The sequence below is a fragment of the Alternaria arborescens genome (assembly GCF_004154835.1).
Source record: "Alternaria arborescens strain FERA 675 chromosome Unknown contig_15, whole genome shotgun sequence".
In the NCBI taxonomy this organism is placed as follows: Eukaryota; Fungi; Ascomycota; class Dothideomycetes; order Pleosporales; family Pleosporaceae; genus Alternaria; species Alternaria arborescens.
The window spans coordinates 367,267-382,420 of NW_021167870.1; the positions used below are offsets into that span (position 1 = coordinate 367,267).

At 51.9% G+C, this 15,154-nt stretch overlaps 8 protein-coding genes across 8 annotated transcripts; 4 read left to right on the top strand and 4 right to left on the bottom strand.

The window, feature by feature from the left end:
* Window positions 1–1,318: 1,318 nt before the first annotated feature.
* Window positions 1,319–4,073, top strand: AA0111_g6932 (hypothetical protein; the record flags this gene model as incomplete). The annotated part of the gene is made up of 2 exons (XM_028653209.1): window positions 1,319–1,358; window positions 1,414–4,073. The coding sequence occupies 2 exons, from the start codon at window positions 1,319–1,321 to the stop codon at window positions 4,071–4,073; spliced, it is 2,700 nt and encodes an 899-aa protein (XP_028505380.1).
* Window positions 4,074–4,568: 495 nt separating this feature from the next.
* On the bottom strand, window positions 4,569–6,245 carry AA0111_g6933 (Uroporphyrinogen-III; the record flags this gene model as incomplete). Its single annotated transcript, XM_028653210.1, has 2 exons — window positions 4,569–5,899; window positions 5,948–6,245. 2 exons carry the CDS (start codon window positions 6,243–6,245, stop codon window positions 4,569–4,571), a joined length of 1,629 nt encoding a protein of 542 aa, XP_028505381.1.
* A 259-nt stretch (window positions 6,246–6,504) lies between these two features.
* Window positions 6,505–7,520, bottom strand: AA0111_g6934 (hypothetical protein; the record flags this gene model as incomplete). The annotated part of the gene is made up of 3 exons (XM_028653211.1): window positions 6,505–6,870; window positions 6,919–7,221; window positions 7,269–7,520. 3 exons carry the CDS (start codon window positions 7,518–7,520, stop codon window positions 6,505–6,507), a joined length of 921 nt encoding a protein of 306 aa, XP_028505374.1.
* Window positions 7,521–8,058: 538 nt separating this feature from the next.
* On the top strand, window positions 8,059–8,913 carry AA0111_g6935 (hypothetical protein; the record flags this gene model as incomplete). The annotated part of the gene is made up of 3 exons (XM_028653212.1): window positions 8,059–8,071; window positions 8,127–8,607; window positions 8,658–8,913. The coding sequence occupies 3 exons, from the start codon at window positions 8,059–8,061 to the stop codon at window positions 8,911–8,913; spliced, it is 750 nt and encodes a 249-aa protein (XP_028505375.1).
* A 1,016-nt stretch (window positions 8,914–9,929) lies between these two features.
* Window positions 9,930–10,334, top strand: AA0111_g6936 (hypothetical protein; the record flags this gene model as incomplete). Its single annotated transcript, XM_028653213.1, has 2 exons — window positions 9,930–10,180; window positions 10,232–10,334. The coding sequence occupies 2 exons, from the start codon at window positions 9,930–9,932 to the stop codon at window positions 10,332–10,334; spliced, it is 354 nt and encodes a 117-aa protein (XP_028505376.1).
* A 287-nt stretch (window positions 10,335–10,621) lies between these two features.
* Window positions 10,622–11,830, bottom strand: AA0111_g6937 (hypothetical protein; the record flags this gene model as incomplete). Its single annotated transcript, XM_028653214.1, has 1 exon — window positions 10,622–11,830. The coding sequence occupies one exon, from the start codon at window positions 11,828–11,830 to the stop codon at window positions 10,622–10,624; it is 1,209 nt and encodes a 402-aa protein (XP_028505377.1).
* Window positions 11,831–12,080: 250 nt separating this feature from the next.
* AA0111_g6938 (hypothetical protein) lies at window positions 12,081–13,651 on the bottom strand (the record flags this gene model as incomplete). The annotated part of the gene is made up of 7 exons (XM_028653215.1): window positions 12,081–12,175; window positions 12,230–12,958; window positions 13,019–13,096; window positions 13,143–13,345; window positions 13,394–13,403; window positions 13,454–13,529; window positions 13,580–13,651. The coding sequence occupies 7 exons, from the start codon at window positions 13,649–13,651 to the stop codon at window positions 12,081–12,083; spliced, it is 1,263 nt and encodes a 420-aa protein (XP_028505372.1).
* Window positions 13,652–14,079: 428 nt separating this feature from the next.
* Window positions 14,080–15,034, top strand: AA0111_g6939 (Phosphoribosylaminoimidazole-succinocarboxamide synthase; the record flags this gene model as incomplete). The annotated part of the gene is made up of 2 exons (XM_028653216.1): window positions 14,080–14,232; window positions 14,282–15,034. The coding sequence occupies 2 exons, from the start codon at window positions 14,080–14,082 to the stop codon at window positions 15,032–15,034; spliced, it is 906 nt and encodes a 301-aa protein (XP_028505373.1).
* Between the last annotated feature and the right edge of the window lie 120 nt (window positions 15,035–15,154).

The following is a 15,154-nucleotide window of genomic DNA, read 5'->3' on the forward strand; positions in this document are numbered from 1 at the left end:
CCTCAGGCCTCCATAGGGCGGTGTGGAGCAGTGTCAATCACAACTTCGTTCCTTTGGTGGCGTCGTTAATCGAAATGACATCCAAGATGCGCTTAGCGATGGGGCCATTTCTCAACAGCGCGCGCGGCCCCACAAGATGTCAGCATGTGCCAACATTACTCCGACACCGAGAGGATTGTAAACTCAGGCTGTATGTCTAAGAAATCGTGCTTATAAACACCCGGTCGCCACATTGTGCGACAAAATCCGTGTTCGCCGACCTGAGGAAGAGATGCGTCTGTACGGGTGTGTCAGCCATAAGCAGTTGGCTTGGCGTCTGCGTTCCGCTCTCGATTTCGCTTGTTGCGCGGCTGAAGCCAAGAAGAGGTTGTATTTGTGCTACAGATGCCACCAGATGTTTAGCACTATCACGCGGCTGGATCGTTCAGAGCTCAGACCGATATGTGGACATCCGAACAGACAAACAGCGCACCGTACTTGACTGGAACAGGCTTAGAGAGCCAAGCTCTGGAGCTCAAATTCATGAGTACAGCCTGGTTGCCTTATTGCAGCGCCTGAGGGCGAGGCGGCGGTGCTTAAATGGTACAGCCTTCGTTGGGAAAAGTGGAGCGTTTTGTTGTGGCTATATACTAACGGCTCGAAAAACGCTGCTGAAGCAGATGCGGTGAGCGGTGTTAAACCAACGCTGTCGCTTCGGCATGGACGTCTGAACTGAGAGCTGCACGTTCTGCAAAACTACCATGCGCGTCGCAAGCAACGCGTTCGTGGGTCCATAAGCCAAGGTGTTCGCGTGACTAGGACGCAGCGATAAGGGCGGGAATGAATACAAGAGCGTCCAACATCACGTCGAACCACGGTAGACGGTAAGAAACATGGTTGGAAAGAGCAGGCATGGTGACTTTAATAGTTATGGTCGGTTCTCTCCGTGAGGAGAGGGCGTTGGGACATGGACGTGTGGTGTGCACGAGCCTCTCAGGCTGGGGCTAGTACATCATCATCGCGGGGAAGCTATCGTAGCTATCTCCAGTGACAGCACAGCAGGCATACCGCAACAATATCCAGCGAATGGCAAGCGGTAGACACGAGAAACTTGTTCATTCCCGGTTCCATTGATGAGATGATACATGCGTCGCGCCAATGTGATCCCAGCGGTATTGGGACCAGCCTCCCCGGCGTAATTGGGTGGCTGGCACACAGTTTCAAGCACTTCAAGCACCCGCCATCTCGAGTAGAAAACTTCTCCACGCCCAGCTACAGAAAATCCTCACAATGCTATCATTCTTGAACGACTCCACTTGATTGGTGTACCGAAGAAGATATGAATGTGGAGCCTGGATTCCAACTCAAGCAAACCAACGGTAGGTAAGCTGCACCGGCTATTCAAGACGCGCATCAGGCTGACCGAGGTCCCAGTCTCTCAACCTCAACTATCCCATCAAACCTCGCAGCAGAGCGTTGCTGCTTCATTAGCTGCTTCGGAAGGCTACTACAGCGCGTCAGAACAGGCGTCTAGTTCGAGCGAAGAAAGACAGCCTGCCTACCGGACGCCGCCCTCTGCCCACCGAACACCAGCGCAAAGTCATGAGCAGTTGGTGCCACACACTGACGTCCCAATAACGTCCCTACGAGGCATCGGTATCCCCAGGCAGCAGCCTCAACGCCCTCAGTCACCCGCCGTCTCTACCATTGCCGAGGAATTGAGACCAGACACGCGAGACGCGAGACGCTCCCAGTTACTGTCCAACATGGACGCCGAATCGCAGGTAACCACACCAGGCCAGGACACCACGCCATACATCCGCTTTGCTATCGACCAGCTCACTCGGGACGAGGAGGTCAGAGGATCGAGAATATACCCAGAAGTTCGGCCAGAGGACGACGAAGATGATTATCCCGTCGATAGGATCGTTCACGACAATGGCTTGGGATACATGGCCCAGGAACAGAGGACACAGCAAAGGATGTCGCAAAAGATACCACGGAAACCTTTAAGGAATTCATCAACACCGCTTACGGAAGCCCCAGAACCTATGGCTATCACGCAACCTTACAACCCGCACTACCAATCCCAGCAGTACAGGCAACAGCAGTCGCCCTCGCCTCCTCGGTCACAAGATGACGTTTTCGTAGCTCATACTCAACATGCGCCACTCCACTTCCTCCCAGCCATTCTTCGCCCATTTTGGCTTGGTATCTTCATCTTCCTGTGCATCCTTATGATCGCCGCACTGATCTTCTCCGCGGTTTACTCCAACCGCAACGACGTTGGCGGCTTATGGAACTACAACGCTTTTGGCGACAACCGCTATTTCGTGTTCGAATACCTCCCAACCCTCCTGGGAATGCTCTTGCTGCTTTGGCTCATCCAAGTCCAGACGGCCCTCCAACGCCTCATACCCTTCATCTCAATGGCTTCTGATTCTTTCCACAAGCGATCTGAAGCTGTCTTCCTCCGACTGTACCCCATGCAGTTCTTGTTGCCCAACTTTGAGCATTTCCACTCTGGACACTCAGGCGTTGGAGTTTTCTTCCTCGTATCATGGTTGTTTACTTGGACGATACCCCTTCTTGCTTCTGCTTTCAACGTACGTTATGACCTAGAACGTAGTGTTTGGCGATGGGTAGCCGTCCAAGGCATCGTCTGGACCATCGTTGTTCTTTATATTCTTCTTGTCATCGCCCTGGTCTATCTGCTGGTTTTCCTTATCCGCAACCCGACTGGTCTGAAATGGGATCCTCGATCGCTTGCCGATATCATCTCGCTTCTCGAGCGCTCGAACAACCTCACCGACTACAACGGTTCCGAGACATTTGAGAAAGGCGATTGGCACCTTGTCAGCAACCGCGCAGATCGCCTTGGATACTGGACGACCACCAAAAGGCCCAGCGACGTCTTCTATGGCATCGGCGAGGAGGGTGCTGGAATTCGGAGGTTCTCAGTCGAGCGAGGGCGTATCATGGAGAAAGGAGCAGAGCGCACCAGTTCTGAGCTAGCCCAGGGCAACGATTTCACTATCCGCACCGACATCCGCAACCCGAGCGTGCGATTGCGATACCTTCCATGGTATCTGAAGGACACTTCAGTTATTGCATGGATCGTCATCGCCGGCGTATTACTGGTCGCTTTCCTGGTCGTCAGTTTTGTCAATGACGCTGTTCGACTTGGATTCCTGCCCCAAGTCTTCGCCCGTACAGACTCAGGTGGCTTCTCGGCTTCAAACTTCCTCTATTCCTTCATCCCAGCACTGATTGCAAATTTCCTCTTCCTGGCTTTCTTGTCCTTGGACTACTCCCTCCGTGTACTCCAGCCCTATATTGCGCTGTCCGCGAAGGGCGGAGCCACCGCCGAAGCCTCCCTGCTAGTCGACTATGCCTGCCGTTTACCTCTCTCGGTTACTCTAGCAGCGCTCGAGAACAGACACTGGCAAACAGCAGTTCTTTCTTTTGTGTCGTTGACATCGGCCACCCTTCCTGTTCTTGCTGGAGGCTGCTTCTGGACGCAATACTACGGCGGCGAAGATGTCGTTCGTGTCGCAGCAGAGCTTGCAGGATACTACGCCCTCTGCTTTTTCCTCGCCTTGTACGGTATCAGCCTCATCGCTCTCTTGCCAGGTCGCCGCCGAGCCGCCCTTCCTCACCGCAGCAACACTCTCTCTGAGATAATCAGCTGGGTATACCAATCCCCCATCCTCGTCGACCGCGCCTTCTCTCGTCCACAGACAAAGCCCGAGCTTGTAGCAAAGCTAATGGGAACCACCTACGCCGAGCGCACATGGGCGCAATCGGCCCTCTCCCTGGTCCGCCCGTCGCGCAACAACCTGCGTAACGACGAGGCTGCCGAACCTGCCCTAGGCGACAAGAAGAAGGGAAAAGGACGCAAGAGCGAGAAACACAACTCTTACACCGATCCCCATCAGATTCGCTATGGCTTCGGCATCCACGTAGGTCGCGACGGCCTCGAGCACCTCGGTATCGATCGCGTCCACCGTGGTGGAGAAAGGAGTGGTCGCGAGCTCGTCATCTGGGAAGAGCAGCAAAAGAGCAAGAGGAAGAGCTGGACAAGCCAGGCTTAGGCTTCTCACACGAACGTAACCCAACCTACCTTTACGACCACAAACACACTCGCATATTCAATATCGAGTTTTTCACAGCACCATCACACTTTTAGCATCGGCGTTTTTTAGGGAATATTATGGAACTAACGGGACTCACGGCATTTTGGGACGACTGGCGCAATCATCTTGGAATAGAACGAATCTTACGCAACGTAAAAGGAATTGTATAGTACGACACGGTAATGGTAGGGGGAAATCTTGGATATAGAGTGGGAGTCGTAGACAGACTACGCTTCCCATGTGATAATGACGTGCAAACGGAAAGGCAAGCAAATAGGCCTAGTAATTATGAGAGCTGAATAGCAGCGATATGGACGATGATGAATATGGAGAATGACAACACCAATGCACACCATTATGATGCGATTGGAAGTTAGTTCTTTTGCCTCACTTGTACATTTGATGCATCTGAAGTGTGAAATGTGAAGTGTTTGATATTTGTATCTCGAACGACTACGCGGCAATAGCCGCCTCAGTAAGTCTACTGATCTCCAATTCGCCATCCCCACCCAAATTGTCCAGTCCATGGAACCCTTCCTCGACAACCCATCTTTGTTCGTATTTCATAAGCACTTTACATGCGTTACCCACGACCAAGAGTCCAGGAGGTCTGCTGCCCTCCTCTTCTACAGCAGCGCAAACGTGTTCCAGAGTCGTTCTAATGACTCTTTGATCTGGACATGAAGCTCGTTCCAGTACGGCGACGGGCAATTCTGCAGGGTACCCTTTGCCGACCAGACTTTCGACTAGTGCGGATAGACGGTGAAGCGACATGAGGAGGACGAGTGTGCGGGAAGCTACGAATTCTGGTGGGTCGAGGGGCGCGCCTTTTCTACCTGTGCCAGTGCAAATGAGCACTTGGTCTGCGATACCACGGTGTGTGGCAGGTATCGCAGCGAAGAGGGGTGCGCTTAGGGCACTTGTGATACCAGGTAGGACACTGGGTATGAAACCATGCGCGCGGAAGAAGTCGTACTCTTCGCCGCCACGACCGTAGATGTATGGGTCGCCCTGCTTTATCCGGACTACAACTTTGCCGGCCTTGAGTCCTTCCAGACCTAGCTCCAAGAGCTCTTCCTGGGCTTTATCTGCATTTCCGGGGAACTTTCGTGCGATGTGAACGGTTGCGCGGCGGGGAACGAGGTCGAGAATGGGTGCGGGGACGAGTTTGTCGGCAAGAATCAAATCGGCAGAGAGAATGGCTTTGTGGGCTGCGCGGGTAAGGAGGTCGGGATTACCAGGACCAGAGCCTGCGAGGATAATACGGCCTGCACGTCTTCCGGGAGTGGTGGCAGTGGGCCCGACTTTCGAGGGGCTACTGCTGGCGAATTCGCGGAATAACATATCGACGTCTGCATCCGTAATACCCGCAAGACGGCGTAGGGGCCAGTATTCGCATATCTGTGATAGCCAGCGCATGCGACGTCCCCGTGCTGCTTCTTTGCTTTCTTCCAGGATCAATTTGTTAAATGTCGCTGGCTGGCCACTGTCCTCTTCCTCTGCTTCTAGGTCTTGCGATAGTTCCGCTGCATGGTCTTCCTCCCATATGCGTCTCCGCAGTGTCCCCAGTCTCTCAACCGCATCACCCAGGCGCGGTGGGAGCGACGCCGCAATCTCCCTCCTTATTCTTGCAGAAAGTTTGCATCCCTTTCCAGATGTTGTGATACCAATCTGTAGAGGACCATCCGAATGTGTTGAGAGGAGGGTGAAGGAGCAGAGATTTGGTGCATCGGCGACATTGACTGGTATGCGTAGTCTCCGGCAAAGACTTGAGATGTGGGTCGCTGTGGCGAGTTAGAAAGAAGCCTGGAATGTAGAGGTATGTCGCCTACCTGATGTATGCTTACCGCCCGCGGTAACAAATACGGCATCCACTACGCCGTCTACCTCTGGCCTTCCAAGTGTGGTCAAGTCTTCCTCGACGAAACTCCGCTTTAGCCATTTTACTTCGCCCGCTTCAATGCGCTTGACGAGACCATAGTGAAGTGTGGAATCCTCGGGCGCAAGCAGTATTGGTTTCGCACCGACCTCTATTGATCGTGCGCATCGCGCGCCTGCAAGTGGGTTGGACCCTACTACAAGGTGGATGTGGGATGTGGCGTCAACCGCGGTAAGAAGTGCTGGAGCCATGTTGAAGTGTGATGTAGAATAAATCGCAGCAACTTGGAATATCAGAAAGGAGGGGCAATAATATGAGTAGAAACAATCGCCGATGCGGTAACTCCTCGGCGCCGTTGATAATGCGAGTGCACATTATTTGTTCCGATAGCGACGAGCCGATATGGCGCGATACGCACTAAGGGCATCCCCGCGGAAAAAGGCGACATGTGAGTGGTGGTCCCGCCCAATGGTCGATGGTGCAATTGACTGCTGTCAAACTTGCGCGGAGTTAGTCTATTTGCTCGTCGCGGCCCATTACAATGTTGAGCGCTTTTCGGCTCAACATTACACTGTGTCCAAGAGCGTTAAGTTTTGCTGAGGCGGAGATCAGAGCGGGGTCTTGGCTCTCTACCCGGATCTTTTCTTTGACGCGAACGTCGTGGTCCTTGTATTTGAATGTACGATCGGCTTCATCGTGTGCAGGTGCTCTTGCACCGCCGAGCGCGGATGCAAAGGTGTTGCGAATGCTGAAGCCGGTGAGCGATGTGCTGTCCCCAGCGTTATGTGGTTCGAGAGTGCGGATTTCGAGCACAAGGGCGGCATCGAAGACGAACAGATGGAAAGACACGTTCGCTGGCAGTGGGGGGTCGAAGGTCTATGAGTCGTCAGTAACGCCCGCGCATGTTCTACATGGGAAGCCTACCTTGTCATCTACAGGATTCTCCCACCACGGCGGCTGCACGTCTGAGTAGCCTTTCAATGCGGCTTGCGCCTCCAGAATATGGTCGTGTAGCAGCTGCAGTTGGCCAGAGACAAAATTGGCGTTGGTAGCATCGCCTCCCCAGGTAGCCACGTCGATGACGTCGAGGCAGCTGTTGATGGACGTTCGAATTGCAGTAAGCTGGGGCACGACGAGTGTAGGCGCGTGCGGTGCAGAAGATATGGCGAGGTCGTAGGTCAGAGAGCCTTTGGGTGGTGGGAGGCTTGCCAGACGGAGCTTGACATTCTGCGCCGTGTGAGTTGGTGCATCAGAACAGACAAGTAAGGACATACGCCTTTGGTGATGCGCGTGCCAATGCGCGTAATGAGGCCCTTGAGATTCTCGGAGCGCACCGAAGTCAGCACAAGTGTTGAGCCGTTTTCTGAAGGTGCAAGCAGAGCAGCGCACTCTTCCAGGCCTGCCTTGAGCGACTGCAGCGTCTCACGGAGCTGCACAAGCAGCCATTCAAGCTCTCGCGCTTGCGACGCCGCCTGCTCATCAGCGAGACGGGCATCATCGATGGGCGGCCATACAGCGGTGGACATGGTGATGTGCTTCCAAGGCACGACGGTGCAGGTTGTTGTTGGCTGCTGCCCGGGCTCGATGGCCAAGCTCCACAACTCACCCAGCAGATCTTCGCTACTATCCGAGGAAGGAAGCCATCCCTGCATCCCTCACCCATCTCACCATGTGATGCCGCACACCTCAGACACTTGCCGACTCATTAACCTGCACCGTCACGATCCGTCGCATCCGCCAACATGCTTCCAGGCAAGTCGCGGACTCTTTGGTGTGTCGACGAGCCTCGGGATGATGCAAAGCGCGCGCGATAGTGTCGTAACCCTGTGCGATGATGAAGCTAGTCGACGACGCCAATAAAGAGCCCGATTCACTTGTGTCGAGGGCTACGTCACCGCTGGCCAGCGCTCATAAACAAGCTCGCCAGGCCTCTTTTCACCGCGCGTTGGACACGCAGCTAGTTACGTCGAATCATCCCACTGTAATAGCACCATTATCGTGCATCCTAATCTTAATAAACACTCACCCTTGCGGCAACCTTTCCATTGGGCGACTTTTTCAACAATGGCAGTGGCTAGTACGTCGTCCGTCGCTTCCTGTTCTGGCTGCGCGCTTGCTGACACGCTACTCAGGACCTATCCTCGCCTTCAGTTCGCTGATACTGGTCGCTGGTGGCCTGCTCTTCCAGTTCCTAAACATCCTCACTGGTGGTGTCAACAAGAGCCCTCTTAACAAATTCTACTTCCTCGAGGCTTCCACCGAAGGCATCCCCAACGCGCGCAACCCGTCGCGATGGACCTTCTTTGCCATCTGCGGCTCTGACCCATCATCCGGCAACAATGCCAACTGCGGCTCACCCGTCCCAGCGCTGCCATTTGACCCGCCCAGGAACTTTGGCACCCAGCAAAACATCCCCGAGCAATTCATCGGTACACACCAGTACTACTATCTGTCTCGTTTCATGTTCGCTTTCTACTTGATCGCCCTCTTCTTCGCTGCCATCGCTCTCATCTCCGGTCTACTTGCTCTCTGCAGCCGCCTTGGAGGATACCTCTCCTCCTTGATGACATTTGTCGCTCTGTTCTTCCAGACGCTCGCTGCAGCTCTCATGACGTAAGCATATCCATGGCGAAACTTCTTACCATTTATACTAACTTCACCAGCGCATGGGTAGTCAAGGGTCGCGACGCTTTCCGTTCCGCTGGTTTCGAAGCACGCATCGGAAGATACCTCATGGGTTTCACCTGGGCTGCCGTTGCCTGTTACTTCCTAGCTACCGTCATGTTCTGCCTTGGTGGCCGTCTCGGAGGCGATCGCTCTTCCAGCATGCGCCGAACACGCTCTACCAAGTCAAACCGCAGCCGAGGTAGCTTCTTGGACACTGAATCTCAACGCAAGACCAGGGATTACTCTCCTTAAACTGGAACCGGATGTATAGGAGGACCATGAGACTGAAGAATGAACATGTGGAGGAACATTGATTTTTTACGCAACGATATCCACGATTTGATTTTGTAATGCACGAACATAATACCATGTTATAGCGCACAAGCGAGTTAATGCTATCAATGTACATATGCCATATAGCCAATGTAACTTGACATACAAAGAGCGTTCCAATGACTATCTCTTAAATTGCTCAGGGTACATAGAAAAATATCTCATGCGCCTACAAATGCACAGACATGGTAACGTCTCTAAATAAGATATGATTAAACATGCAATGTTCCTACTGTACCGCAATCCTTTCTACCGTGCTATCCACTTGTCACGCAGCACTAATCTAAGATCAGATGCCTCATGACATACTCATCCTTGTGATTAGAGGCAATCTTCTTTTCGTGGCTTTTCGAGTAGCTTAGCATCAAATTATGTATTGTGGGAAGGATTCTTGCATGAGATCAACTCACCATCTTAGGTCTAGTTGAGTACCTACTCAATCAGGAGGCACCAAGATAGAGTGTATTGAGAGTTGCGTCACTATATTCAAATTTGACATGCTGTGGATACTTGAGGCTGGGGTGAAAGTTGATCGAGCGATATCTACATGAGCAGTAAACAGCGTGTTCGATGCATATAGCATGATCATTGTGATGTACAACCACAATGTGGCGAATAACACGCTGTGGAGACGATGTTTAGACAACGAAATCTTCGAACAACAGGGTAAATGAGCATCAGCATGTTCTGCAGTCACGATGTTTGGCTGCCACAATGCTAGCATGATAAGCTTTGTGTCAAAACAATGTTGTGTCTCGCATAATGACCACGAATAACATGATTCTTTGTCGTCTTAGTGTTGTCCGCTCTAACACGTGCAAATACCTATGTTGCACGTATTAAGTCTACCCAGTTCTCTGTTTGCTTCGCATACTCACAACTCTTTCACACTCCACGGTCCTCCACATACAAGCTACAGTCTTACTGTCATTAAAATGTACTTCTCTTCTGTCTTCGGCTTCGCGGTCCTGGCATCCGTCATGTCTGCTGTCGCAGTCCCTGCAGCTCTTCAAGTGCGCGGCCATTGTGGTGACTTGTATGATAATCACCTCGGACCTGGCACTGCAGGTGCTATCAATGGTGGCAAACAGTGCCAAAATTTTAGAAAAGCTGGAGAGAGTCCAAATGATCAATCAACCTACACTATGAGAATGAATGGCATTTGCCTTCACTGCGATTTTTACTTGTAAGTATATAAAAGGAGGCCTAGCGAAAAAACTGTCTGACAATCTTGTAGCAAAGAAAACTGTATTGACGCATCATACGGCATGGGGAGCACTAGAGGACTCTCTGGAAACGAGCAAAAAGATTATAGGATTGCTAAGAGCTTTCGGTGCTAGTCAGTAAAGTACTACTGCTGAGTTTAAGCTATATGCATTACTTTGTCTTAGATTACTCATCTGCTTAGATATAGTATTTCGATTTTAAAGGTTGTGTAAGGGGCTACGCCTAAGTACTGCAAGAAGCTACGCCGAAGAACTCTCTACTTGTCTATTGTTGTATCAGCATACAGCGTCAGGCCTGGCTGACGTTACATACTATCCTGCACCATGATCAGTACTTCGCTGATCATACGTGCCTTTTTGGTTGCATAGCGTAATAGTGCAGGGCTGCGTTCTGACACACATCAGATCTCGTCAACTCCACACCATGTGTCAAACATGTCCCCCAAATCCAACGCTTTACTACCCTCTTCCGATGTCCCTATCTCAATCAAGGTCCACATGTCAAACCCACCTTCTTCGTCTTCCTCATCACCATCCTCCATATCATCATTCCAACTACCACCACTAAACAGCACGTAAGCGTCCACTCCTCTACAACTTGCCACGCACTCATCTAGTAAATTCCAATCCGTCACCCCTTTCAGCACCATCTGTGGATCACCCAGCCCCTCATATCTCATTACAGGCGGGACGCCATTCGACAAGGTATAACTTGTTTCCAGGCCCGTAATCTTCGAGATGTACGAATGAGATTCGTTGCGTGAGACAGGCATCGGTAGATTGTGCGCGTCGAATTCCGTGAGAGAAGGGGTAAGGACATCGGGGTCTTGTTTGTTGAAGAGTTGTACGGCTAAATCGCGGGCGCGTTCGGTATGAGATTGTATGAGACCGAGAGCTGGGAGGGGAATGTATCTTGTTGTTGTCCTTTGTTTCGACACACCCCTAGTGCCATTTCCATCATCCTCTTCCTCATTCGTAACCTCTACACGACCATTGGACGGCGGCGCAACGCCTACGCTTCCATCCCCTAAGAACTGTGCCCAGGGCTTCAGCCCACTAACCCAAGGCCCCGTCTCATACTCGCCCACAGGACACCACGCCTCACCCCTGGGGTCGTAAATGACCTGATCACCCGTGGACTCCCTCCGTCCCCAGATCGTAACCTCGAATAGAGAAATCGTATCTCTAACGCTCTTCTCGAATGCCCTAGCATGGTTTGCGCCACGAACCACTCCCCCAAGAGCTCCAGCTGCCTCGACTTCTTCTAGCACCGCTTCGTAAGGAAGGTGTGATGCGTTTTCCTGCCAGATATCCAGGAGGTAAAACCATATCGACTGCATAAGCGGGGTGTCTGTGGGGTAGAAATCGGCAAAGTAGTCGAGGAGGGTCGCGGCGCAAGACCAGTACTTCGTTGTAAAGGTGAATTCGCAGGGGTGACAGGGCCAGGTGTCTGGCCTACGGCGATGCGGGCAGGTCGGATGGGAAAGAAGGGACTTGGTCTGCTTGTAAGCGGTTGGGAAGACGATGTCGTTATTACCGCAAATGTACCGGGTGGCTGTTGGGGGTAGCGTGGTGTGGTCTGTTATGAAAATGACGGGTGGTAGTGGCATTGCGACGACTTTCGGAGGGTAAAAAGTCATTCCATGTAAAACCGGTGCTATTTGATTTAATTTCAGTTTGGAGTTTGAGTAATGGTACTGAAGTGGAGTTTGAGTTGTAGTCTAGATCAATGGACTAGTGCCAAGGCTGCAGCCTTGCACAATACACTTCTTGGGAGTGGCTCACAATAAGAGTCTTGATAGTAATAGACGGGAGTCTATCCAAACACCGAGACACTGCTTTCTATACTCTTCAATACTTCTACCACTTCGACATGCGACTAAGCGTACTCATTCTCCCATGTTGCATGTTACTCAACAGCGCTTCCTCTAGGGCTGATTGGCTGATGCCCGCATCTGTCCAATGTAAGTAAACGTATTATTCTAAAGGAGGGCAAAACTTTGACTCACCATCGATATCGCTGAAGCTGCTGCCCATACTAGGTGTGCCTTCGCTGCCTTCAATCCTGGATCGAGGTCCTCCGCGCCGTGGACTGCCGAGTCGGCCTAGTGCTGCACGATGATCCGAAGCCGGACTCATAGGGCTTTTTGCTGCTGATGGAGGTCCACCAGAGCTAGTCATTGACGACGCAGTCTCGGTGGTCGCAAGTGACTGCACGTCGATAGACTTTGGTCTTGGTGCCGGAGCATTTCTCGTGCGGTCAGCCTGGAACACGTTTTGCCCGGGCTTACTACCGGTACTAAAACGCGCATCTGATGCATACTTGCTGTTGCTGGCTCGTGGTCTAGCTGCCGTCGCAAAGGGTAGACTTGTCTCATGTGAGCCCAAATCGTCAGTCTCTTGAGTTCCATCACCTTCCTCGAACGTGGAAAGTTCTCGAGGTTTCTTTTGTTGAAAACGTGGAGGGCGCTTAAATAGCTGGCTTCGATGGGCTGGATGATCAGTATCCGACAGCGATGATGAGCTCGAAGACGAGGAATCAGGGATCTCTGGAGAAGCAGCTTCGTCATTACGATAGCTGGGTGGTGCAGTTGGGGGATTTGCGCGATCATCAGACTTCCGACTGGTCAAGTTGGGGCGTCGGGTGGAGCGTGTTGACAGAGTTCGAGCTGGTGCCTGAGTATCTGCTCGAGATTGGGTTATTGTGGTCGTAGATGGCGTCCTGGAGAGGGGAGGCGCTAGACAATGTCAGAAGATGCACTTACCATAGAATCTACCTTGTTCGTTGAAGTACTCACCTGGCGTCGTTACCTCTGCACCACGTAGACTTGGACTGTCCTTCGATCGTCCAGCCAATGCAGACGTGGTTCTACCAGCTACTCTTTGTTAGCAATACCAAACAATAGTGAACACTTCTCCTACCTCCAGATCCGGCACTGCCACCCCTCCGCATCGCAACACCACCAACACCAGTCATAGTGCTTCCACCCGTCGGCGATGATGATGGAACAGCGTTCGAGATGCTGACCTTCTTCATCTGATTGCGAACATGATCGAGATGCCGCTCGTACAACCATGCTGCTTGCTGAAGAAGAAAGGTCGGAGGAACTTGAAACTTGTCGGCTCTGTTATGGTCAGCAAGGCTGATACATGGCTGGATCGCATGTACATACAGCTCGACCCCTATAACATGTCAGTACCATTGACATCGCGTTACATGGAAGAAAGCTTACAGTTCAAATCACTAGTCTTTGAGGACTTTGATATAACCTTCCACAATTGGCGGTCCCTCTCGGCATCCCATTGTGCCTGAGCAATGGTCAGATGAACGCCCAAGACGCAGACATAGGTCACTTTACCTGTGGAGGATCCTCAAAGTCACCGCGGATGAACGGTAGACGTATCAGTGCTGTGAACTGGACTGAAGACATTTAGAGATGATCTGACGTAGATACGAAGGTGTAGTTTGATGGAGAGATGGCTAACGGAGGTGTGGTGCTGCGACTAGGCTGTCGAATGAAGTAAGGCGTGAACTGATGTACGCATGTGGCTGGCCAGGCAGGAGCAGCAAGCCCTTGGATAGAGTGCGAGTCGAAGGTTACTTTATTTGACTCAGGTCTTTCCTGCGTTCATGTCATGTAACTTCGCGATCGGTACTGTGTTGTTCAGGACTACTTGTAGGCCAAGGTCGCGTGCACCCTTGACGACGCGAACTCCGCACCGCCACACTTTCCCCGTGAAAGCCACAGCGGCCCCGCTACAGGGCATAAAATACTCGACACGGGCGCATGCATAAATCTCCACCAAACACAGTCATTCCACCAACATCAACTCCAGAAAATTAACTCACTGGAACAAGATGTCGACTCAAGCAATTACCAACATTGACATTCAAGGCAAGTTGCCTAAGGTCGCCTCTGGAAAAGTGCGCGACCTGTACGCAATTGACGATGACACACTGTTGTTCGTCGCCAGCGACCGTATATCAGCATACGACGTCATCATGGAGAATGTAAGTAGCATAATCACTGAATTAGAACTCCCTTTGATAAAAATGCCAGGGTATCCCAGGAAAAGGCGCTCTTCTAACTGCCATGTCAATCTACTGGTTCCACTACCTCCCCACTAAAGTTCCCGGCCTCAAAACCCATTTCCTTTCCCAAGACCTCCCAGCCGCCATCCAGGATCAAACTTCCCTTAAGGACCGCAGCATGCAAGTTCGTCGTCTGCGCATCCTGCCCATTGAATCTATAGTCCGCGGCTACATCACCGGATCAGGCTGGTCCGAGTACACCAAGTCCGGAACCGTCAACGGAATTAGTATGCCCAAGGGATTGATTGAAGGCCAGAAGCTACCACAACCATTGTGGACACCGAGCACCAAGGCGGAAGTAGGCGGCAAAGACGAGAATATCAGCCCCGAGGAAGCTAGACGTCTGATTGGTGATGAGAAGATTGCGAAGCGCGTGGAGGAGCTTTCACTGGCTATCTACAGTGCTGCTGCGGACCGCGCAGAGGAGGTTGGTATTATTCTCGCTGACACCAAGTTCGAGTTTGGAGTTGATGAGAAGGGTGAAGTGGTGCTCGTTGATGAGGTTTTGACACCGGATAGCTCAAGGTTTTGGCCAAAGGAGTCATGGGAGAAGAATTTGGGAAAGGCGCAACCTAGCTATGATAAGCAGTTCCTCAGGGACTGGCTGACAAGTAACGGGCTGAAGGGCAAGGAGGGAGTCGCAGTGCCGGCGGAAATTGTGGAGAAGACAGCCGCGAAGTACAGGGAGGCTTGTGAGAAGCTTACAGGCAAGAGTGCGTAAGATTGTGCTGAGGATGGGAGGGTTGAAGAATACGATGCGTAAGTCGTAGCTGGTATGAAGCCTTGGTAATGCCAGACTTGAAGATAAGGCATATCCAAGTACCATCGAAGTCACTTCCAA